The 25722-nt window shown below is 42.9% G+C and overlaps 1 protein-coding gene across 1 annotated transcript; it reads left to right on the forward strand.

The window, feature by feature from the left end:
- The first annotated feature begins 1046 nt into the window (after nt 1-1046).
- PCTP (phosphatidylcholine transfer protein) lies at nt 1047-24783 on the forward strand. Its single transcript, XM_055334196.1, has 6 exons — nt 1047-1284; nt 15670-15787; nt 18865-18944; nt 21306-21477; nt 22359-22426; nt 23539-24783. Exons 1-6 carry the CDS (start codon nt 1144-1146, stop codon nt 23602-23604), a joined length of 645 nt encoding a protein of 214 aa, XP_055190171.1. The 5' UTR covers nt 1047-1143; the 3' UTR covers nt 23605-24783.
- Nucleotides 24784-25722: the final 939 nt, after the last annotated feature.

Raw genomic sequence — 25722 nt, forward strand, 5'->3', positions numbered from 1 at the left:
GCAAACATGTTCTGTGTTTATTTTATGTAGTCACCTCCTCAATTCTCACTGGTTGCACAATGTTTATCCCATTTTACAGATTAGGAAATATGGGATTTCAGAGTTCATTGGCATTCATGTGGTGTCGCATCGTTTAAACTACCTACTTTATTCAAAGCCAAATAAAGTGTGCTGATAGGACAGAAAGTAATACCCAAAGGACCTGAGGGAACAGAAGATCTTTGAGTTGCTCAGAGATTTAAATTATGCAAAATGCGGAAATCCTGGGTGGAAACCATGAACCGTTTTAGATGGATCTTTCACCGTCCAAGGTGGCAAATTACCTAATCCAGTATGGATTGGGTTATTTAATCCTGTTTGTGCCACGGACCCCTTCTTGGATAATTTTTAAATATATATTTTACTTATTTATTCATGAGAGAGAGACAGAGAGGCAGAGACACAGGCAGAGGGAGCAGCAGGCTCCACGCAGGGAGCCCGACGTGGGACTCGATCCTGCGTCTCCAGCATCACGCCCTGGGCTGAAGGCGGCGCTAAACCACTGAGCCACCTGGGGTTCCCCAGGATAATGTTTTTAAACGCATAAGAGAAGGAATAGAAATGACACTGGAATGGTTTTAAGTTCTAGCATCTGAGCCCTGAGATTATCAAGCATACCTGTGCTGTCCATCTCTCCTCCCCAGAGGACCCCTGGCCTCAGTTTTCTCCAGCATTCTGTAGAGATGGTAAAGGAGGGGCACCCAAGCAGGTTTGGAGGATATGGGGGTGGGGAGGAGTATGAGATGGGCTACAGAGAGGTTTCTGAGATGACATTGGTTTATTCCATTTTCCTTCTGTGTATAGAAGCCTCCTCACTTTCCCAGTCCCTCCATCTTCCCCCAGATCAAGTCCAATTTTTTTCTGATTTTACTTTTCTCCATCCCGGCCTGCCCCGGCTCCGCCCCGCCCACGTCTCTGAGCCCGCCCCGCCCCCGAGCCCCGCCCCCGAGCCCCGCCCCCCAGAGGCCACGCCTCCCTCCCGCCCTCCAGGGCCGCAGCAGTTAGCTCAGTTCCCCGCCGCCCTGGTTCCCTGCCAATCACGCCGGGCAGCCTCTAGGCCCGCCCCCAGCGCCCGCGGGGCCGGCGCGGCGGGGCTGTGCGAGGATGGAGCCTGCGGGCGGCGGCTTCTCCGAGGACCAGTTCCGGGAGGCCTGCGCGGAGCTCCGGCGGCCGGCGCTGCCCGGGGCCAGCTGGGAGCTGCTGCTGGAGACCCTGGGCATCAGCATCTACGGGCTGCTGGACCAGGTAGCGGCTGCCCCGAAGGACCGGGCCCCGGGAGGTGCGGGGCTGCGACCGCGGAAGTCGGGCCCCGAGCGGGTCACGCGGAGCTGGGAGGAGCGAGCGCGGGGCAGAGCCTCCTACCGACTTGCCCCCCTGCGGTTGGGAGCTTCAGCTCTGAGCCCCCGGTGGCAGTGGTTTGTTGGCAGTTAGGGATAGGGTTAAAACTTGGCCCTATGCACTTGCCTGCAAGGGACGTGCATCCCCCTCCCGGTGGGTGCCACTTGTATGTGTGTGTGTTGGCGGCGTGGGGAGGACCTCAGGGTTTGCATACAGGTGGACAGGAGACTGGACTTTTCAGAGACTGGGGGTGCAGGATGATAGCGCGAGTGCGGAGTGCTGTGCCCGAGAAGGGAGCTACTATCATCTCAGTCTCATGGCTTCTTTTCCAGGCTGCCCCCTTTGTAAGGTGCACTTACTAATTTAGTCCAAAGCTTTAGGCAGAAAGTTAACCAACTCCATTCCTCCTCCCCCTTTCTAAGTTATTAGCAAGTCTCCAGGTGCTTCTGGAACCAGGTAGCTACCCAAGTGGACGGATTGCGTTGCCCCTGAGGTCTGTCGTCATCTACACTGTGTGATAGCAGCTGCATGACACACAGGTTAAAAGGTCACAGTAAGTGAAATCAGGGTTTCCTGGCAGAGGACCTGAGTATTATACTGTAGAGTAGTGAGGCACTCACAACCTGTGTGTGGCAGGGCCCCTGGGTGTGACAAGATGAACAGGAAGCTCACAGCCCAGAAGAGGCAGAAATAATTTCTGAGTGAGGTTTCACATGTTGTCTCTGTGCAAGAATGGACATTATTTCAGACAAAATCCTTTAATCTTCTCTCTGACCGCTCCATTTTTCCTTACCAGCCACATCCAGGCGTTTGCCAAGTTTCGTCAGTTGGTTGTTACTTTGGGTGGCACCTCTCACCTAGAATTGCAGTGACCTCTTTAACTGGCCTCCTGGCCTTCCACCTCTCTGAGCCCTTCCTTACTACATGTTACAGTCTGATCAAACACCTGAACGGGAGGCTCTGGTCTTATCCCTCTCCTTTCAGTGGCACTGTCGGTTGCAGATTAATGCTAAGAATAACTAGTGTCAGGGCACACACACTGCATGCCTTATATGCCAGGCACTGTTCAAGTGCTTCACAGGCGCTGATTTACTCAACCCTCGTGCCAGTCTTGTTTTTTATATTTTTATTTTATTTAAATTCAAAAATAAATAAATAAATAAATAAATAAATAAATAAATAAATAAATAAATAAATAAATTGATTAATTAATTCAAGTTGGTAACACATAGTGTAGTATTGGTTTCAGGAGTAGTGCTTCATCACTCATACAGCACCCAGTGCTCTTCCCAAGTGCCCTCCTTAATACCAGTCAGTCATTAAGCCCATCTCCCCACCCACTTCCCCTTTAGCACACCTCAGTTTGTTCTCTCAATTATAGAATCTCTTATGGTTTGCCTCCCTCTGTTTTTATCTTATTTTTCCATCCTTCCCCTTTGTTCATCTGTCTTGTGTCTTAAATTCTACATGAGTGAAATCATGATATAGGTCTTTCTCTGACTTATTTTGCTTAGCATAATACCCTCTAGTTCCATCCACATTATTGCAAATGGCAAGATTTCATTCTTTTTGATGCTTGAGTAATAGTCCGTTGTGTCTTTTTTTTGTCCATTCATCAGTCGATGGACATTTGGACTCTTTCCATATTTTGGCTCTTGTGGATAATGCTGCTAGGAATATGGGGCTGCATGTGCCCCTTCCAGTCAGCACTTTTTTATCCTTTGGATAAATATCTAGTAGTCTCATGTCAGTCTTAATGTAAGATACTGTAATTATCACCTTTTTACCTATATGAAAGTGAGTATGGGGAAAGGTTAAGTTGATTGCTGAAGGTTTGAATTGGGATCAGAGCTCCCCTGTGCACTTCCAGACCTGTGTCAACAATAGGCTCCTGCATTCCCTCTCTGAAGGAAGGCAGATGCTGCTGGGCAGGCTACAGATGGTTTCCCAACTTATAGTGGGTTTATATCCTGATAACCCCATCATAAGTCAAAAATATCATAAATCACAAATGCCTTTAATACACCTCACCTACTGAACGTCATAGCTTAGCCTCCCTGATCTTCACTGCGCTCAGAATGGTTTCATCAGCCGACAGTTGGGCAAAATCATCTAACACTAAGCGCATTTAATACTAACGTGTTGAACATCATGTAATTTATTGGGTGGTTTACTAAAAATGAAAAAGAGAATGATCATTTGGGTGCAGAATAGTAATAAGTGTATCAGTTATTTGCCCTGTGGCTCCCTGCCCTGCCCAGCATCAGGGGAATGTACTGTACCACGTATCACTAGCCCAGGGAAAGATCAAAATTCAAAGTACAGTTTCTACTGAATGCCTGTTGATTTTGTGCCTTTGTAAAGTTGAAAAATTATAAGTTGTATTGTCATAAGTTGTTTATCCTGTGTGCTGAACTGGTTTGGTCCCAACTTCCAATTCTAGCTTTATCTCCCACGACTCCTCTGCATACCCCCTGTCCTGTCCTCTAGCCAAGCCGGACCACTCTACCCTGTACCTCTCCAGTGGGCCTGTGCTTTTGTGCTCTGTGCCTGTGAGCTGAGACAGTGACTGGCTTTGTACTGAGTATGGTTTCCATCGTGTAGTGTTATGTAGCAGGCCCATTTCCCTCTGCTGGGGAGGACATGAGTGGTCTTCAGAATAGTTTCCACCCGTACTAACCACACTATTGTCTTATCTCAACCTGTCGTAGGGAGGAAGGCAGTCATGGTACACTGATGTAAATTACAGGTGCTCCCAGATAACCTCTCTAAGTTTAAAGGGCCATGGGATTCCAGTAGGTGTACGCTTGAGCCTCAGCAGCTAGGATGCAGGACCATCCAAGCCCCTTTGATGTTCATCTGTATTAAAATGTCAAGAGGCCCTATTGGGTCAGGGTCTGAGCCCTTTCCTAGGAACTCTTACTGGGTTTTAGCTTTTTCCAGTATTATTTGTTGAAGCCTCATTTTCTTTCCAGGTTGACTCCCATGTTTTACCTTCCTCCTGGAAGGGAAGTCCCTCGAATTTCTAGTTAGTAAATCTTTTCATCTGAATACCACACCTTGTCAAAAGTGAACTCATCTTGTCCCACTCTCTGTGTAGACCTGCACCTATCTGCCCCAAAGCCCTTGATCTGTTTTGTGGGCCAGTGGTGTTCAATTCACCCTGCATGTGACCGTTATGTATCTTTTCTTCCACCCACCCAAACCCTTTACCCATGAGTGCATATGGCCTTGGGTCCCCAGGTCCCCAACTGAGGGTCAGACCAGAAGACAATGGCCCCTCTGAAAATGTTCATCTTGATAATCCACCTGACCATTGCTGCAGGTGAGTGTAGGTGAGGTGTCTTTTTGCAGTCTTTGCTTTCTGGCTTTTGAAACTCCAACAACTGGTGTAATCAGAGTGGACCCTTTCCTGTTGAAGGGCCACTGGGAGGTCCCATTGATCCACGTAACTTTCAAAGGTGCTGCATTAAGGCTTTTGCCTTAAGCCTATCAACATCTGCTTCATTCATCCTATTTCTTAATACCATGTAAAGATTTCCTCTCTATTGAGATGAGTCCCCACCTCTGTCTGATTTTTCTTGGCATCTGTAAGACCCACAAGGGAAACTGAGACAGGTTATTTGGTAAGTCTTCTTGGATTGCTTGAACTTTGCAGCAGTAAGTTTACATGTGGTGCCCCTGTGAAAGGGACCCTCTTTTTTTTTTTTTTTTTGGTAAAGATTTTATTTATTTATTCATGACAGACACAGAGAGGCAGAGACATAGGTAGAAGGAGAAGGAGGCTCCCTGCGGGGAGCCCAATGCAGAACTCAATCCCAGGACCCTGAGATCGTGACCTGAGCCAAAGGCAGATGCTCAGCCACTGAGCCACCCAGGCATCCAGAAAGGGATCCTTTATCAGAGTCTTTACCATGACTTGGGAGCATATTTTCGAGGTGAATATCCCTATTATGATAAAGCCAGTCCAACATCTGGATTGTATACAGTCATTTACGAGCTCTGATGATGATCTATTATTACATGTTTTGAATAGGTTGAAGTAAGTATAGAGGCATTTGAGTTCTCTACTGTAACAAATTATATTTTAAAATTTGAAAAATACTTTCAACTTTTTTTTTAGTAGACAAATAATCCTGAATTATGTTCTTGGACAGATTGCCACAGTATTTTGATACTTTTTCATTTCCTTTTTCCTATTAAATCACAGAATTTTTGGCCTTTGAAAGTTTTTCTGAAGCCATCCTGGCCAATACCATCATCTTTTCTGTTCACTTCTTCTTTCTATTCCCTTTGCCTGCTCTGTTTCCATTCTCTCTTTTTCCTCTGAAGGTAGTAATGTTAATAACTTACCTTTACATGGTGATTTAACTTACAAAATGCTGTCCAATATCAGTTTCTTTTATGCCTGTAAACCATTCTGGAAGATGGGTAGGGACAAGATTATTTTCCTATTTTTCAGATGCAAATATGACCCAGACTTGTGCAGTGAGCCACACAAAACCTCATAACTAGTAACTAGACATGAACCAGCTTTGATAAGCTCAGCACCAAATATACAGCTTGCTTCAAGGCAAGAACTACTTTCTCTTTCTGGAGAGTAAGGAAAACTAGCCCAGAGCTGCCACTGGTATTATGGCAAGAACTTGGGTTTTGGAGGCACATAGTCCTGGGTTAAAATCTCCATTCTGTCCATTGTCATTCATTTTTTTATCCAGGGAATATTCATCAAATGCCTCCCATGTGCTGTCGCCCTCACAGGCACTCGGGATAAGCCGTGAACGGGAAGATGCACCCACTGTTTCAAAAGTGAATGAGTTCTTGAAGAATGAATGACATTCCCTGATGAGAATAAATCCATAGTATAGAATGAGATGTTGGGTGAAAAATGCTCTGAAGAAAGTAAAGTGGGATGAAGGGATAGAGAAAGGGTATGGCAGTGGTGGCCAGGGGTGATGTGGTATGTTTTAGATAAGGGAAGCTGAAGAGCCCCTCTGCAGAGGTAACATTTGAGCAGAGATAGAAATGAAGTGCGAGGTGGCATTGTGCAAGTTTCTGGAGGAGGAATGTACCAGAGAGGATTTTCAAAGCTCATGCACGTTAGAATCACCTGGGGAGCTATCAAGACAGGACAAGATATGACCAGGCCCCACCCGGAATCCCAATTTTAATCAATCTGGAGATGTGTTTGGGTAGTCCTTTTGAAAAACCCTCCTTCATTTAGGGGTTGATCTGTTTTCTCTACTTTTGTGTGTGTTTGAAATGCTTCATAATAAAATGATTTGTTGTTGGCCTTTTTGTTTTTAATGGTAAAGCTTCCCATGAGATTCAAAAGGACATGCTGGGTTTTAAATCATGGCAGTAGACAGAAGACTGAGTGCTAAGTCCCTGAGCCAGGCTGAGCTTGCCTTATTTCCAGGAAGAGCCAGCATACAGGATTGGGGTAAAGGTAGGGTTGGAGAGTAGCCAGGGGCCAGGCCCCACTCATTAGCAGGGTGGTACAGTTACTTTTTTTTTTTTTAATGAAATCTCAGCTTCTTTTGAAGGACAATAATTTTTTTTTATAAATTTATTTTTTATTGGTGTTCAATTTGCCAACATATAGAATAACACCCCGTGCTCATCCCGTCGAGTGCCCACCTCAGTGCTGGTCACCCAGTCACCTCTACCCCCCGCCCACTTCCCCTTCCACCACCCCTAGTTCGTTTCCCAGAGTTAGGAGTCTTTCATGGTCTGTCTCCCTTTCTGATATTTCCCACTCATTTTTTCGAAGGACGATAATTACCTTTCAGGATGATATTGACTCTCAACAATCATCAAATGAAATGATATATGGCAGTGTGGTACTCAAACTTAAGCATGCATCAGAGTCACCCACAGGGCCTATTAAAATTCAGAATCAAGACCCCACTTTCAGTTTCTGATTCAGTGGATTGGTGTGGGGCAAGAAAGTTTGCCTTATATGTCTTTTTTTTCTTCTTTAGTTTGCATTTTATTTCTAACCGGTTACCATGTGATACTGAGGTTACCAGTCCAGGGACTGTGAATATCACCAATGTTTGGGGAGCATCCAGCATGGTGCTAGGGGATGAAGGAAGGGCAGGGGTTTTGACGTTGAGAGGAGAGGAGTACCCTAGAGAAGCAGTAGAAACTGAAGGTAAGAGTGAGAAAAAAAGAATATTGTAAGACAAAAGAAATGACCATTTGAAGACTCCTACGGACTTTTAACTTAGTGGCCACTTGGGAGTGAGTGTTAACTTCTGCACTAAAACGCCCCTGGTAGAGAAGGGCCACGGGTCCCTTACAAAAGCATTTCCGGTGATCTACGGTCAGGTCTTGTTGGAGCTCTGGGCTGTGTTACTATGCCAATAGACCCTGTGGCATGCCAATAGACATTATGAAACCAGCCTGCAGAGCTTCCCATCCTCAATTTAGACCAAGTAAATAGTAGTCTCAGATGATCTGGTTAATGGATAGACTTCTTAACATATTTAAATCTGAATGTCCGGCACAGGGTGAACGAACTGCCTGTTTAGTGCCTTTTGACCTTTAATAGGGTCTTCCAATCAAAGAGTTTGGTGAGGAGCAGACAGTTCTTTTCCAGGGACTGTTCTTTTCAGTGCTGTGCACCTACTGAACTATAAAAGGCCTGGCATTCTTAGGAAAATTCTTTTTAGTCAGGCTGGGCTAATTTTTATTTATTTATGATAGTCACAGAGAGAGAAAGAGAGAGGCAGAGACACAGGCAGAGGGAGAAGCAGGCTCCATGCACCGGGAGCCCGATGTGGGATTCAATCCCGGGTCTCCAGGATCGCACCCTGGGCCAAAGGCAGGCACCAAACCACTGTGCCACCCAGGGATCCCCGGAAAGACACCTTTCTATAGCTACCTTTGGGTTAATGGAAAGAAAACTTCAAAATATTTGTTCATGTACTCATTCAAGCAGTCTGTAGGACTTATTGTGTGCCTGTCACTACATAAGCCCTGGTGATACCTAATGAATAAGACAGAGTTCATACCTTTGAGAAGCTTTAAGACAATAAAACAGCCATTTTTATGTTATGTAGATCTTCCTGACCTATATCATTTTTTTCTCTGTTTGAAAATCTTTTAACATTTCTTCCAGAGCTTAGGCCTCTGCTGATGAATTTCTTCAGTTTTTATTTGTCCGAAAAACTATTATTTCTCCTTCCCTTTTGAAGGACAGTTTCACTGGATATGGAATTCCTGGTTGGTGGCTTTTTTCTTTCAACATATTATATATTTTACTCCACTCTCTCTTCATATGAATTGTTTCTAATGAGATGCCTGGTGTAATCCACATTTATGTTACTCTAGAGGTCGATTTTCTCTTTTTCTTTTCTGAGTTTGAATAGGATATATTTAAGGCTTTTGGTATTTATCTGGTATGGTGTGCTTCAGATTGGCAGATTTACTTTGAAGGGTGGTCTGAAGGGCACCTGGATGGCTTAGTGATTGAGTGTCTCCCTTTGGCTCAGGTCATGATCCCAGGGCTTTGGGATCAAGTCCGCATCAGGCTCCCTGCAGGGAACCTGCTTCTCCCTCTGCCTATGTTTCTGCTTCTCCCTCTCTGTGTCTCTCATAAATAAATAAATAAAATCTTTAAAAAAAAAATGAAGGGTGGTCTGAGCCTATATGGTAAACACCACGTGACTGAAGAAGGGATATAAATATGAATCTCATCACACAAAGCTTCCTCTCTTATGTGTCATTGCAGTAAGTCTCTATAGCAATTCAGAATTGCCCTAAGTGGTATTTTTGGAAATGGTGGTGGCAGTGGTCTCAAGCAGGAATCACCAGACTGTTTCTCTAAAGGGCCAACTAGTAAATATTTGATTCTTTGTGGGCCAAGTTTCAAAATGGAAGATACTATGTGGTGTGGTGCTTATAGAACCACTTAGAAAAGTAAAAAAAATCCTTAGACTATGGACTGTTCAAAGATAACCAGCTTGACAAATTTGGCAACTCCCAGTCTAAAGTGTCTTTTTGATGCCTAGCTGCTCTGTGATTTTAGGACTTTTGAGCCTGAGACCCTAGCTGGGTTTTCTATTTCCTCATCTACAAATTGGAGATAATTCCTGTCCTGACAAATTTGCATGAGGATCCAATGAGAGGATACATTTTGAAGCACTCAGTAAAGAAAATGGTTTTTGTTGTGAGCCATAGTTGAGTATATATATCCCATCCAGTATACTCACGAGGGGCCTGGTTTGTACCTGTTGTCCTGGTGAAAATTCTTATCACATCCCTTTCACTCTCAAAAGTATTCTGGCTGGAATGATAAATTATATGCTTACCCCACCATAACTATATGCACTTCAACAGGTTATTATTTATCCAATTATATGTTTGGAGAGGTCAGCGACATTTTGGAGGCAGGCCACAGATTACTGGCTTCAAGGCCAGGTTCTGTGATTATGAGCTGGGTGACTTTAGGTGAATTTCACAGCCTATTTGTTCTATTTTAACTGCTTTATTGAGGTAGCATTCGCATAGCATAAAATTTGCTCATGATAGGTGTACTGTTAAATGAATTTTAGTAAATTTATGGAGCTGTGCAACTTCATGCAGTCTAGTTTTGAAACATCGGTGATACACCCAAAAGAAACTTCTTGGCCATTTAGAGACATCCCCTGTTCACATTCCCAGTCCTGACATCCACAAATCTGCTTCCTGTCTTTGTAGACTTGCCTTTTCCAGAGATTCCTCAGAACTACTTTAAGGCTGTTACCTTGTCTGAAAGATGGGTTCACCAATGCTCTATACATCATATTACCATTGTGTGGATTATGTGTAGGAGTAAGCCAGTATCACCCCAGTGTCTGGTATTCAGTAAGCACTTAGCAAGTATTAACTATCATCATTATTTTATCTAGCTATCTGTAATCATTAGGCATTAAACCTGCCAGGTTTTCTGTGAGTGATCTAAATATTAGATTAGATTTTGAACTGCCTTTTCTCATACCATCTTGGTACCACCCTTCCCAGTGGCAGCTGTAGCTTTGATGCCTGTCATTACAATTGATGCTCTTGGGTGAAAGATGCTTACACTTCATACCATTGGAGTTTGTCACTTGCCACAGAGTTGCTGGAGTTGGTCAGATTCTCTAGTCATAGATTCAGGAGGCTTCCTCTCCCCCCTGAGAAATAGGAATGAGCTCTTCTGTGAGAGGCTACGAAAATTCAGCACACACTCCGCATTTGTAGGAGTAGACACATCCGATTCATTGCCTATGGGACTCAGGCAAGTAATTTAGCGTGTGTGAGCATCATTTCTTCCCATAAAGATGGAGGTAACACTAACATCCCCATCTCTATCACAGGGCTATGTTAACAAGATTACATGAGATAATGAACATAAAACTGGAAGCTGAACAATTACTAGTATTAGTAAAGTAATTTATAGCAGGTCAAAGTGATTGGAAAATTTCAAGTACCGAATATACATCTGTTGCAGTCACCACCACCAGATCACCAAGGGAAGCCTGTTTTAAGCTCAGAAGTCAAGAATAGGTCTACATCTGATTTCTTCTGAAGGCCAAGGATACAGTGGGTCCTAGCAAGTTTATAAGTTTTTGTAATACAATTTATGATGATTTTTGGTAATTATAATTTTTCTGACTTGGGGAAGGAGGTAGCACTTTCTGTAACAGAATACATGGAGTTGTATTGCAAAATTAAATATACTTCTATTTAATGTGGCTATTATCTCTTACCTCTCTTCCCGGACAGTGCATTTTAGCAATGCTTCTGTACTTCTCTACTGGTTTAATGCATTTACTTGCTCCTAAGTCTTACCAGCACTCTTCTGGCAGTCTGCTATTCTACTTTTGAGTAAGATTGCCAAATAAAAACAAGTCTGGACTTAGTAAGGAGAGACTTTTATTCAAAAGGAATATTGCAGAGTGAGGGGGGAGATTATTGTGATAAGGAGAACACTTGGACCATAAGATCTGTGAGTGTCTCAGGAATTAGGCAAAAAAGAGTTTTTCTTTTTTAGAGACAAGTAAACAAGGCGAGAGACAGTATGGGCAATTGAGATGAAAGGTGGCATGTCTGGATAGTAGGTCAGAGAATATTTTACCCTGAGGCCAGTCTGTTTTCAGGAGGGGCTGGATGGTGGCTCAGGCCAACGGTGGGCCAACTTTTAGGGGCCTGGAAGTAGGAGAGAATCTTAACCAGTTTGGTTTACAAGCATTTTGTTCCAATTGATCTGTGGGACAAGTCGTTCAGCTGATCATTTATGAGGCACTGAAAGGGAAATTCGGAGGGTCTGTGTCTTTGTCGCAGGTAAACAAGGGCAGCATTTGTGAGTCTTTAAGTCCTGTGGGGAATGGTGTGGTTCTTTGCAAGTAGCTCTTTTCTGGAGCATAAAGTTAGAAGGGAGTTTCTGAACTTCCACTGTTTTTCCAGATCATAGGACTCAAGTAAAATCACTGTTGGGAATGATTAAGTATCAATTAAGATTGCTTTTAGGGGCAAGTAATAGGAAACTGTACTAACAGTGACTCAAAGACAAGTTTATTTTTCTCACTTAACAAGTAGGGCAGAGGTCAGTAGTTGCTGGCAGAGGTATAGCAGATAATGAATGATGCCTTAAAAGGCTTGAGTCCTTTTACTCTTTCTCCTCATGTTTGTTGCAAAATAGCTGCTGCAGCTCCAAACATCCCTATTCAAACTGCCTAGGAGACCAGCAAAGTTCGCTGTGTACATTGCTACAGAGGTTCTCTTAGCAAGAAAGAAGGTACTGTATGCTATACCAAATCTTTTGTTTCCCCTGGTCATTGTATTCCTTGCAGGATATTTAATCATTCTCTATTAATAATTTTTTATTTTATTTATAAGTGGAGCTTTAGAAAAGTACACACCATGTTTTACAGCATATAAAGAAATGGAGACATTGTTAGAAATAGTTTTCTGGAGGAGCTTTAGGGAGCCAATCCCCTCTTGAGCCAGTCACCACCTATTTAGAATCATCTATTGAAGTACTAGTAATTTTAGAAACATATATACAGAGAGTTTATATTTCTGATTTTAAGGTGATCTTATACATCAGTAATAAAAACTTCTCCCAAATGAAGCTAAATTTCATTTTTTTTCCTATCAAATAGTTTGTAGAAACATGGTACCCAATCTTGATGTGATTGATGCTCCTGTGCTACTGGCAAGTGTATAAATTGGTACCAACTTCTTAAAGGCTCATATAAAGAAGCATATAGAATCTTAAGATGGTAATACCCTCTACCCTAAAATTTATCTCTTTTAAGGAAGCTTTCCTTTTTTTTTTTTTTAATAAAGATTTATTTATTTTTTTATTCAGAGAGAGAGAGAGAGAGAGGCAGAGACACAGGCAGAGGGAGAAGCAGGCTCCATGCAGAAGCCTGACGTGCGACTCGATCCCACGTCTCCAGGATCACACCCCGGGCTGCAGGCGGCACCAAACTGCTGCGCCACTGGGGCTGGCCCTAAGGAAGCTTTCCTAATGAAAATTGAGAATTATAGAACTTGGTCCATTTGAAATAATGGATTTTTCCAGCAATATTTATATTTTAAAAATATTGGAAATGTGTGACTTATGAGGAGAATTAAATTAGGTGTGATCTCCATATAGCTTGTTAAAAATAAGAATACAAGTTGTTTAAACCATATTATTCCTATTTTGTCACATGTAGAAGTATTTATGCATTTAAATATGTCAAATATTAAAATAAGTTCTTGTGGATTATGGAATTAATGTGCCATTTTTACTTTCCTTATTCTCTCTTTGGCACGTTCCAATTCTTCTATTATGAATATTATTTCTACAATTATAAAAATTCACTTTATTTTTTTTAAAAGACAAAAATGTATGTTTGTGGAGATCCTTTTTAGTAAAAACTAATGGGTATAAAAGTGCCTTGATCCCAGAATTTGGGCAGGCTGTTGATTACTTGAACATTTTATTGATAGAAGAGGGATGTGTTACCAAGCATTTTGTTCCTCTGGAGTGTTGGCATTTTTCAGTTCTGCCATGAAGAGAGTGTTTGAAGGAAGTTGTAACAATAGTTCATTCTTCTGTATTCACGTAAATCACATCATTCTATTTTTCTCTTCCTAAGGGGGTTTTCTGTTTTTCTTTTTTGTGATATGTATAGGCCTGAGGTCACTAAGGGCAGTAACTAAATTCAGAAGGGAAAGGGAACCAGTTTAAGGAAACAGTTTGTCTTAATTTATCCAGATAACCAAAGTTACATCATGTAAGCTGAATCATTATCTCAGTGCATAATTATCCCTCTTGCTCAGTCAGTGTTTACAGAAAATGGGGCCCCAATATGTTTGAACTAGGAACTAACAGTCTCTCTTCCACAGTTGATTAGTAAATACATGGGTATGTATAAACCCTCACTATCTTCCCATATGCGTGAGGGGAGGGAATACAAGGTAGATGTTTCTCCTGACAGTCTGCCCTTCCTTTGGGGTATCCACGGCACAGCTCGAGACGGGTTCAGATCTACTAGTTTGTCATTTGCTAGTTGGAAACCCTTGGTATAAAGTCACATACTTTTTAGCCCTGGAAGAACTTTTATGAATTCAGTTTCAGTTTCATCTTCCATTTCTTACCAGGTGCTTTAATATACATATGAGATTCTTAAACTAAGATGCGTTTTCCTCTGGGTTATGCTCTGTGAGCAAGGAATCCCTTGCAGCCTCAAGGTCTCTAGAAAGTATCACCATGTTTACTTCTTAACTTCACATAAGTCCTTGGCATGGGGTTTAAAAGGATAACTTTGTTCATGTTCGATTAGCCAGTAACATTGGTTTAGCACATGATGAATGTGTCATTCTAAAAGCATCATTTTTGTTTTGCTTTCGCATGGAAATTAAGTTAACAGCCTTTGGTTTAATCTTAATAAGAGAGAAAAAAATTAAAAAATCTTAATAAGAGAGAGTTTATGCAAGGAGAAAATCAGGAATTGCTAGTTACCATTATACAGAAAGTGAAATGTGTAGCATGGCCAACTCCAGCCCAGAACCCTCACAGAGGAGGATATGGCCTCACATGAAAAAATTGGAACTCTCTTATACTTTTGAATCTAGAAATGGTCTTTTTTTCTGAGTAAAGGGGACTAATGTGATTTGAAGCTGCAGTTTCTTCCTTTATCCACAAAGTCCTTAAAAAAGAAGTTGCTGTAAAATTCTGTCTTGGAATTGATACAAACAATCTGTTGGGTTTCCTTATGCCCCATGGATATTTAAAATGGTAACCTGTCCCCCAAATTCTAGCTGCCTATATGACACTACCACTGAGATGTTTAATAAGCATCTCAAATCAAAAGTAGAACTCTTGATATCCCCACAGCACACACATCACCTCTTCCAATGTTTCACTCTCTTAGAGCATGGAGCTCCCAATTACCTAGTTCTTCAAGCAGAGGTTCTAAGATGTAATTCTTTGCTTTCTCTTTACCCATAGGCAATCTGTCAGCATTTCCTGCTGACATTACTGCTAAATATATCCCTAAATCACTGAACTTCTCTCCATCACTACTGTCACTTCCTTGTTCAAATCCTCATCATCTCTTAGTTTGACCACTGCATTGGTCTTCAGGTCCATCTCCTTGTTCCTTTATTATCTGTTTTCTAAAAGGAGCAAGAATCATCTTTTTATGTATTATTCTCTCGTTTAAAGTCACGCATTGGGTTTCCTTAGTAGTTATAACAAAATCCTTATCCTTTACCCTGGGTTACAAAGCCCTTTCGAGTCTAGCTCCCACTACTTCTCGGACCTCAGCAACTATTACCCCCCCCCCCCATGAACAATACTCTGGACCCCATGACTTTCTGTTCTTCAAGCATGCAAGTTCATCAATCTGAGGACCTTACTCCTACCAGGAATGAGTTTTCCTTAATTTCCATGGCTGGCTCCTTCTAATATTAAGAATAAGATGTTATGATAAAGGTTATCCCTCATACAGGCCTTCCTGACCACCTTGATTATATAGGAAGCTTTCCCCTTCAAACCAAGCATCACTAATTACAAAATTTAATTTATATAGCTAATTCAGATTACATAGGAAGCATTTATAGCCACTACCACCAATGACTGTAAGTGAATATAAGACCCATGAGCGCAGGGGCCTCATCTGCTTTTTTATCATTGTATTACCGAAACCACAGAGGAGGTAGTCTATAATGGTTTTGCATGAATAGCTGTTTTTCATATGCTGTGTGATCCAGCTGTCCCTCAATTTGACAATCAATACATTGTTTCTGCCTGTTCTGTTTTTATAGCAAACTGGACTTTATGAGTATAAGGTCTTTGGTGTTCTGGACAATTGTCTGCCGGATGTACTTGCGGATGTCTATATGGACTTAGACTACAGAAAACAGTGGGACCAATATGTTAAAGGTGAGTGACAATTATTATTTTTTAAAAATCATGAGGAAAGTAGAATCTATGGTCATTCTAGCCAATAGAAAGCATCAGGTTTAATCTCTACTATATTATGTTTTATTTTTAATTTTGTATGGAGGTCATAAGTGCTGGGCTGAAACATGCCCTTGTGGTTCTCTGCATGCTTTTAGATTCCACTCTCCAATTTGCTCCAGGGGCCACTTTGTTCTCAAGGTAAGTTTGTCATTATCCCATATATCTATCACAGAGGGTTTCCTGGAGCACGCAGTGTCCAAGTTACGTTTTGGAAGTTGAATCAAGTTTTACAAACATTAAGGATGGAAAACACAAAAAAACATAAGAATGCATATGGGTGAGAAGGTGGGAGGGTGAGGGGGTGAGTTGTTTGAGGCCACCTGAGGCCCAGAAAACAGCATGAGTAGAGCAAGGAAGGCATGAAATAGCATGGCATGTTAAAAAAACTGAGCGATTTCGTTTTATTGGCTTGTCGGTGTAGCAGAATCTAGAGCTAGGGATGGGGGTATGTCCAGATCCCTACATCCAGCCTAGCACCAGGCTACAGTGCTTAGATTTTACCCTAAAAACAGTGGACAGCTATGAAAGGCATGAAATAGGTGATCCTCCTGTCACTTAGAACTGGGAGTGGCCTCTGCCACTCAGTCACAGTGCACTAGAACTGCAGAGCTAGCCAAGGCACATATAAACTCTGAAAGACTTTAGCTAGAGTCAGGACTCTTGGCCGCATACAGTAAGAAGTTAACAAATGCCAGTGTGAAGTAAAGGAAAAAGAGTTCATTGGTTCATGGCATTGAAAAGTCCAGGGGTTTCTGACTTCCAGGACAGCTGCATCTAATGCTTATTTTCTCCATCCTGACTCAGTCTTCTTCTTCTAGTTGACCTAATTCTGAGGCAGAATCTTATGTCATGGGGGGGATGGCCATGAGAAGATCCAGGCTTCTAGTCTAGCCATGTAAATAACCCCACAGGAACAGGAATGAGCATTCTACTTTCCTCGTCATGGCAGCAGGAGTCCCACGGTTTGCTGTCATGGCACCCTATGGATGTTTGTCATGGTTTGGTCTCTCAGTGTTTTTCTTTCTTTTCTTTTTTTTTATGTATGCTAGTCACACACACACACAGAGAGAGAGAGGCAGAGACACAGCCAGAGGGAGAAGCAGGCTCCGTGCACCGGGAGCCCGACGTGGGACTCGATCCCGGGTCTCCAGGATCGCGCCCTGGGCCAAAGGCAGGCGCTAAACCGCTGCGCCACCCAGGGATCCCTCTCAGTGTTTTTAAATGCCCTTCCTATCTAGGGTGAATTGTGATGCTTACCCATGCAAGGGAGAAGGTTCTCTGCCTCAGTCTCTTTAGCAGCCATAGTTCAGTGATGCAATATAGACATTGCCAGTAAGACAACGTACAGCTTCACTTTGAGAGAGAACACCATGAGCAAGCAGGCAGCATGCACAATAGGTTTTCTGGTGATGATAGGGCTAAGGTATCTGACTATGGGAGAGACAGTTGCAGAACCTCTGATGTTTGGTATGTGGCATCAGCCATTTACACTATAGTGTCTAGTCCAGTAGCAGCTTCTCTGTAGCAGCTTCCAGTAGTTTGGCTTCTCTGGAACAATTCTGAGGTTCTAAGTCTAACTCTGGTGCTTCTAGATACTCTTTTTTTTTTAGGATTTTAATCTAATTTTAGGGAGAGAGCGAGAGTGAGTGCACGATTGGGAGATGATTAGGGAGGGAGGGAAAAGGAAGGGGAGAGAATCTCAAGCAGGTTCTGCACTGAGTGTGGATCCTAACATGGGGCTTGGTCCCCGACTCCAAGATCAAGATGAAATCAAGAGTCAGACGCCCAAATGAGCTACACAGGTGCCCTGGTCCTTCTAGATATTCTGTGATGTATCTGATATACCTGACAGTCTTTACTCCACCATTTTTGGCCTGAATGTGTTAGAGACCTTGTCCAGATGCACCATCCCTGAACAAATTACTGAGGCCATGTCTTGCTCATTTTTGCCAGCTCTGAAATCAATGCTGAGTCAGTCGTGCTTAAACCACATAGTCAAGGAGCAGGGGAAGGATGATACCCTGAAGGAGAATTGAGATTGTTGGTCCAGGAAGGGGGAGGTGATGTTGGACATGAAAAGGTAACATGTCCACTTCTTCCCTTACTCTCAAGGGCTATCTTTAGCCTCTCATGGCACCATGTGTGTTGGCAAGCTCTTTAATCCATAGTCTGCTTTTAATAGATTTTGTTTCCAAAGCTGAATTAAATAATACATTTTCCCTTACATTACATACATTAAATAATACATTAAGCATCTCCTCAAGGGGCTCTCGTGGTTACATCAGCAGCCTTGGCATGGCTCCTTCTCTAAATGGTTAGTACGGAGGGTACTGCACAGCTCAGGAGGGTGTGCATGTCATTGAATTCCTTTGCTTTATCCAGCCAGAGTCGGTTGCTCTTTGCACACAATAAAATGATGGAATATTAAGGAATTCTGGTCATTGTAGCTGTGGTAGGATGTAGGGAAACAAGAGGATACCAAGACTGTTAAGGCTAGACGCAGTTATGCCACTTCCTAGCTGTTTAGGCAGGACACTGTCCTCACTGGAACATTCATTTCCCAGATGAACACACTAGACTGGGTGATTGAGTCCCAGGCAAGCTGTAATAAGTCAAGAAATCCAGAGAGGTCTCAAAACATTTGATACTCTAGTGACATCTGGTGGTTGCCCTGATTTAAAAACCTGAACATTTATTTTTGGAACCTGATTTTGTTTCATTGTGTTCTACTTGAGAATCTTGTTTGTGCTACACAATCCACATGTTTTGTTGAGTTAGTTTATATTTCACCATGTTTTTATGTCTACCAGAGTGTGTCCTGGGGAACAAGCTTTCAACGTTAATAAATCTGTCTGATTTTTTTTGTTTGTTTGTTTTTGGACTGTGCCTTATGAGCTAGTGGTCTATCATGTCCTTAGAGGTCATCAGACTGAGACTTCTTGTCAGTTGGTGGCCAGGAAGCTTCCAGATACATTAACTTCTTTTGTTCTCCGTAGAACTCTATGAAAAGGAATGCAATGGAGAAACCGTGGTCTACTGGCAAGTGAAGTACCCTTTTCCCATGTCCAACCGAGACGTATCCTTTCTACTTTGCTTTCCTAGGAAGGGGTTAGAAATTTGAAGGACGGGCAGGGTGGGGGCAGGATGACTGACAGGTGAGACTTCCACTCCTTCACTCTCCTCTTCAATCACAGCACCTGAGTGTGTTATGTACTAAATTTCCATAGAAGATCCTGTCAAAAAATGATCTTGTCAATGTAAAAAAAAAAAAAAAAAGCTATTTGGAACCCACTGAATTGAATGTTCACCAGGGTCTTTCTGTCTTTAATATTATATAAATCTATATGTTCCTAAATAATTATTTTCAAGAAAGAGAAGGACATGTCACTGAGTTTTATGTATGTTGTTTGTGTGTGTTTTTGTATCTAAGTCTATGTGCTTTCTATGGCCTGAAATAGATTATAAATTCCATAAGGGTTTATTTCTTCCTCACATACTGCTAGGTAGTTTGTACACATACGGTATGTGCTTCAACATATTGTGGATTACATAATCGCTTAGATTTTATATGGTTTTTCCTGATCCTTCCAGCAGCTGTGCAACGTAAGTACCATCATCCTTATTTCACAGTCAAGGAAACTGAGGCAAAGAGGAGTCCAGAACTTTGTTCTGGTTCACACAAGAGTGGCTGATAGGGGCAGGTTCAGGACCCAGATCCTTCTATTCCAGAGAAGTTGACCTAGACCAGGGCATGATCCCATCTCTCTGACCTCATGGTGACACTGTGGGGTAGGTCCTAGGAGTAGACACTTGAGGTACTTGAAGTTCTATTTAATTGGTTTTCCAATACCACGCAAGCACATAATGATTGATTCTATATGTATGTCTCTATACTAGGGGTTAAATTTTAGAGAACAGAGAATAGTGTAGTGGAAAAGACCATTCATTTGGAGCCAGAGATCCCAGATTGAATGTGAGCTCATACTCTCATTTATTGTGTGTCTTTGGAAAAGTCCCTTCACTTCTCTGGGCCTCAGTGAACTAGTGGTTCTCTGATCATAGGCTCTATGGCACACTGGACCTTCCAACCCTTTGAAGACCTCTGCCAAGTTTTAATCAACGTATCAGGTTGATTTTTCCTCAATGGAATGTCAGGTGATATCTATCACATGAGATGAGCAAGTTTTAGGAGACAGTGGGACAATTTCTGCTGTGAGGAAAAAGTAAAAGGCTTGGGGGAGGAAAGCCAGAGCCAAAGCAACATCATTTCTCCACCAAAACATTTAAGAACTTTACTTGTCGGTCCATAGAGCATGGGGACAATAGCCCATCCTGCCTGAATGATGTCTGGGACCCTTGTGGGTGCTGCAGAAACTCTGAGGTGGCATGGGGCTATGGTTGTTGCTGTTACATTGAGTATATTACCTTATACTTGGAGATTTTTTTGTTTGTTTAGGCTTTGAATTACTTCAGTGTGAAACCTAAAATTCTGTTGATGCCTGAGCAGCTATGAAAGTCTAATTAGGTTTTGGAGGCAGATCTGGGTTTGCAGTCAGGTTCCAGTTGAGCTATGGGATCTTTGGCAAGTTCCTTTACTTCTGAGTCTCAAAATTGTCATCTGTAGGCTGGGGATAATGACACCAAACTCACAGGGACCTTTTCAGGATCAAAAGTGATGCTATATGTAAGGCTCATGGGAAGGGCTTAAAAATTGGTAACTTTCACTGTTTATTAGGATTACATTATCTTCCCTAGAATAGTACCTTAGACATAGTGAGTGTTCTGTGAGTGTTTACAGAGATGAAATGGCTTTGTTATTCTTGGTGGTTAACTAGTGTTAACCCAGAGTGAGGACATCCGGGTACTAAATATTCAGGTATTCATTACTCTTCCTCTGACCACTAGGTATAAGTAACATTGCTTGAAGATCCTACGTGCATAGGCGTCACTAACTAGTGCTTTGGGGGAGGACAGGACAGAGTGGAATGACCCCAGTGTTTATGGAGTACTTACTCTGCCCCAGTCTCTCTCCAGTGCTCTGAGCAAACCTGCCTGCTGGGCAACGTGATTCCCTTTTCCTACAGAGGGAAACCTAGCTTCAGAAAGTTTGAGTAACTAATGCAGAATCACACCGCTGATGAGCGATCCATCCTCTATCTCATAGTGCCTTCTCAGAGAAGGGAAGAGTCCTTTCTTTGTATAATTGAAAACGTCAAGGAATCATTCATAAGTAGGTAATGCGTGCTGTCAAATGAGAATGTCAAGTAGTATCAGGCACAATCTTGGTATGCACCCAGGGAGACAGGACAGGGAAGTGAAGGAACAGTATAAGGGGGCAAATGCCAGGGGGAGGAATAGAATTCCTTCTGTCTTGCGGGATTTCATTCCACCCATCTGAAATGCTGGCATTGATATCATCCCTTGACTGGCCGTATAGTACATCTACATCCGGCAGCGACGAGACCTGGACTTGGACGGGAGGAAGATCCACGTGATCCTGGCTCAGAGCACCTCTGTGCCTCAGATTGCTGAGAGGTCTGGTGTGATCCGGGTGAATCAGTACAAGCAGAGCCTGGCAATCGAGAGTGATGGCAAGAAGGGGAGCAAAGGTAAAGACAGGGTCCATGATGGCATACTGGGCAGGGCCACTCTGTGAAGGCCATGCTGATTGTGTGGCTTGTAAAATACATGATGCTTATTACCTGAGGTCAGATAATGGGCATGGGTATAAAACAAACAAGAGAGCAAAACCTGAGGAGAGACTCAGTTAACCCCCCAAACCTTACTTGAATGCATGATGGGTATTGAAATTTGACTCAACCCATTCTTGGCTCTTGCATTGTCCAGAGGAAATCAAACCAGAAGGTTTAGAATTGTAGTACAGGCTAGTACCTGAGATACATACATAGGGCCTTGGGCATAGGGGTGGGCAAGAGGGCTGGCAGGACTGACTCTGAGGATGAAGCTCCTGCCTGCCTTGAGTTCCAGCCCGCACAGAGAAAAGCTGTGGCCAGAGTGGTGGCACACAGCCACTTGCTGTACTGGAATCAGTGTGGCCTTGACTTGCATGTGAGGCAAAATCTGAACCATAATTCTGATGCTTTTCATATCTGTCACCTTGGACATGCCACCTAACTGCTCTGAGTCTCCATGTTTTCATTTATAAGTGGGGGTTTAATTTTACCAAATCCTTTGGACTGTTAAGATAATTAATGAAAATAATTAAGTGAGAGACTATATCCAAGTATCTAACACTTGCCAGGCATTTAGTTAGTAGCAGCAAAATATGCCTGTGACTATGTTTTCATAAGTGTTCATATATATATATTCTGGGAGGCAAGGCAGAGGGTGGAAGTACTCCGGAATCCTGTATTTCCTCCCTTCTTGCTTTCTGGACCTGAAGAAAGAAGGAGGCGAGGACGTTTGCAGAGTTTGTAGTGTCTTTCTAACATTTTTCCTTCTCTTGAATTGTCCTTTCTTTCCCCTCTAGTTTTCATGTATTACTTCGATAACCCGGGTGGCCAAATTCCGTCCTGGCTCATTAACTGGGTCGCCAAGGTGAGATCCCAGGAGGCAGATGGGAGGAGTGTGTTTGACAAATGTTGACTTAGCCCACAGGGCTGTCAGGCTGAGGAGATGCCATGTCTCAGGCCTAATGAGGCTCTTTTATGAAGCAGCTTGGTTGAGTGACTACAGTTAGGACTGAAGTTGCCAACACCCAGGATGTGGGGGCTGGGACAAAAGAAGAATCCTTAGCTGGAATGTTAGGCACTGCTTGGTAGTGAGACCCTGATAGGATCAGTCTCTGGATCCTCCAGACAATAGCCTGATCCTTGTAGGAAAAATGGTGCCTTTGAGCCCTGGGTCTGCTTATAGAGTAGGACAGGCCAGCCTGGCTCGAGAGACCACCAGACATGTCCAAGCCTGAAGCCTCCAGTTTTGTCACTGTTGTTTCTCTGTAAGGAGAGAGAACCACAGTGGTGGCCTGATCGTTAGAGACTGTCCTGCCAAAGAACCTCTCTATGGCTCTGAATGGCTCTATGAGAACCATTCAGTGCTTTGTAGGAGTCCCGTATACTGGTGGGAGGTCTCGGCACATTCCCTGGGAGATTGCAGAGCACACAGGTTTGGAGTCAAATACATATGACTTTGAATCCTGGCCCTGCTTCTGTCTGTATATTTTAGGGAAGCTGTTGATTTCTTCCCTTCTCTAATGAGTATTACTGACCCTGTAGAGTAGTGGTAAATAATGCGGTGTCTGGGGAAAGCCTTGCACAGTGCTCAGCACTAAGGAATAACAGTCTATCCTTTGCTCCACATCCTCACTGTGTCCTAATTGTGTAAAAGGAGTCCTTTCTCTGATTCCTGGGTTAGAATCCCACAACCCAACCCAATCCCATTTCCTGTGTTTTTTTCTTTTAAAAAAATAGTGTCTCAGAAGCATCTTTGGTTTTTACTAAGCAAGATATACAGCAGCATCCACTGCTATCTAGTCTCACCTGTGCCTTCGACCTTTTGACATTGTCTGTGGCCATTTCTGTAGAAATTGGACAGGGGCCTGGATATCATGGGTATCACAAAAACCATTTTGCTTACCTTTGTCCTATCCCAAGGAATCAAGAGTAATGTTCATGAGGACACAGAAGTGACAGTTCTCCTTTGCTTTGCAGAGTGGTGTTCCTAACTTCCTGAAAGATATGGGGAAAGCCTGTCAAAACTACCTCAAGAAAACCTAAGGAAGTCAATTGTGTGTCAATGGAATGGTTTCTCTGGGAATGCCACAGGCCACCGATGCTCAGCTTTCCTTTCACTCTGCCATCTTCAGAGAGCTGCATGCTCTCCTGCACATCATCCCTGAGTGTGTTTGCCTGACACCGGGCTTCCTTTCCCAGTCTCCCCACCCCAGGACTGGCTGCCTTCTTCCACTGTTGAATATGGGTCAGAATAGGGAAACTCTTGCTTGTTTATTTTTAAAAAGGGAAGTCCTCAGTAGAGAACACAGTCCTTCCATTGTGCCATTTCAGCGGGATGGGTGGGTGGAGGAACGATAACAATGCATCCCGGGGATCCTGGGAGCTGGCTCCTTCCCAGAATGTGACTTCTTGCAGCTCAGGAGGGGCTCCTGGGAGCCCCATCCCCTTCAGAGTGGAGTCTCAGGGCAACAAGACTGGATGATATGGACTGAAGTCCATTTGCCTTATGCTTTGGTGTATTGATTTGGCTGCAGCATGAGTTGATAATGCAGTAAGTCTCTCTCCCATTCCTACTTGTGGAAGATCATGACCTGTTTTGATTTCAAACCATTCTGAAAAACAGTACAGGCCTAAGCACTTAATGTGATAACCACTTTTTTCTCAGCATCCATGTCTAGATTTCTGTTTCCCACATGCCCCAAGGGAGAGGCTGCGCATACCTTGCTTATTCTGCATTTTATTGGAAACTGAGGCATCACGATGGCTCTGGAAGTTAGCAAAAGGCAAGATGCTCTGCACACAGCACTGTGATAAAGTGTCTTTCTAGGCAATAAAATGAATTACCTTCTAGAATGTTTAGAGATATTGAACAGATATAGTTCACGGCCAAGGAAATATTAATTAGTGGATTGATCGACTCTCCACCTTTTCCTCAGGAATACAACCTAAGTTGCCTGCCTCTTCGACCACCAAAAGACTTCCAATTTCTTGTTTTCTCCTGAATTTTGGTAAGCCAGGATGTTCTGTGGCTAAAGGCACAGCCTTCATGATCTCAGGGAAACATTTTAACCACAGTGTTATGGTACTGAACCTTGATTAGAGGTCATAGAAATTCAGGATGTGAAAACAGAAGCAGAGGATTTATTAAAATGGGAGATCTCAGACTGTATGTTTGCTCTCTGGGAAAATAGATTGATACCAATAAATACCGAGTGACTTACATTTGTCTTGTTTGCAGCTTTCTTCCTACCATGTTCCTTTTGTGAGGTTGAATCAGGTGTCAACATTTGCAAGGCACATCCAACCTGACTAATGACCTAGAGTATAAAAAAGGATTTTAGGTGCATTTATATGCAAGACCAGGTATAGAGTGACCTCACTTTAGGGTTGATACAGGTGTTCAAACTGACATTAGAATTTGAGTATATTCTTTTTCAGGTTATCTTTGATGCTGGGCTGTGTCTGGTGACGGGATTACGGCTGACAGCAAAAGGTAGACCTATACCTTTCCAGACTCATGCTGAGTCAAAGAAGAAAGCATTTCTTTCCAATAGATCCCACACCATCCTATGACTTTTCTGTCAACGATGTGTCAGTCCCTTCCTCAGTCATTGTGGTCCTATGGATAGACTTAGGCAAATAAGTGAATACCTCATAAATTTACCATTAAAATATCATTATATTTTAACGATAATGTAGCTGGCATTATATTTTAATGGTAATGTAGCTGGCAATTAATTTTAGATAAATGAAATCTAAATGTGTCGTGTAATAGAGGATCAAGTTGAAAATTTAAGTATAGAGTCCTGGAGCCAGGCACTCACCATAAAGGGTCGAGGGAAATGACTTTTCCTCCATGTAAGATTCCTGGTGGCCAGGATGAGACCCGCTGGGACACCCCACTCAGAGCCTGCGGATGGCATCCTGCGAGAACTAGCACAAGCCTCTGGAAGCTAACAATTCTTACCAAAGGTAGGGCTCCCATTTTCCTGTGTGTGTGTGGTGCCTGGGTGAGAGAAAAGGTCAGGATTTCATGTTACCCCACTTTTCTAGATTCAGATGAGTAGGCAAAGAAAATGTTTGTAAGGATAGGGTCTTTGAATTGGGACTGGTGAAGGTGCCCTTGGGTGCTCCTGGGTGGTCGATCCCTTCCCCTCCCAG

The sequence above is a fragment of the Nyctereutes procyonoides genome, unplaced genomic scaffold (assembly GCF_905146905.1).
Source record: "Nyctereutes procyonoides isolate TBG_1078 unplaced genomic scaffold, NYPRO_anot_genome, whole genome shotgun sequence".
NCBI lineage: Eukaryota > Metazoa > Chordata > Mammalia > Carnivora > Canidae > Nyctereutes > Nyctereutes procyonoides.

Coding starts and splice junctions, on each gene's coding strand:
- PCTP (XM_055334196.1), top strand. CDS start 1,144: ATGGAGCCTGCGGGCGGCGGCTTCTCCGAGGACCAGTTCCGGGAGGCC. Junction 18,945..21,305: donor TTCCCATGTCCAACCGAGAC/GTATCCTTTCTA, acceptor CTGGCCGTATAG/TACATCTACATCCGGCAGCG. Junction 22,427..23,538: donor TCATTAACTGGGTCGCCAAG/GTGAGATCCCAG, acceptor TTTGCTTTGCAG/AGTGGTGTTCCTAACTTCCT.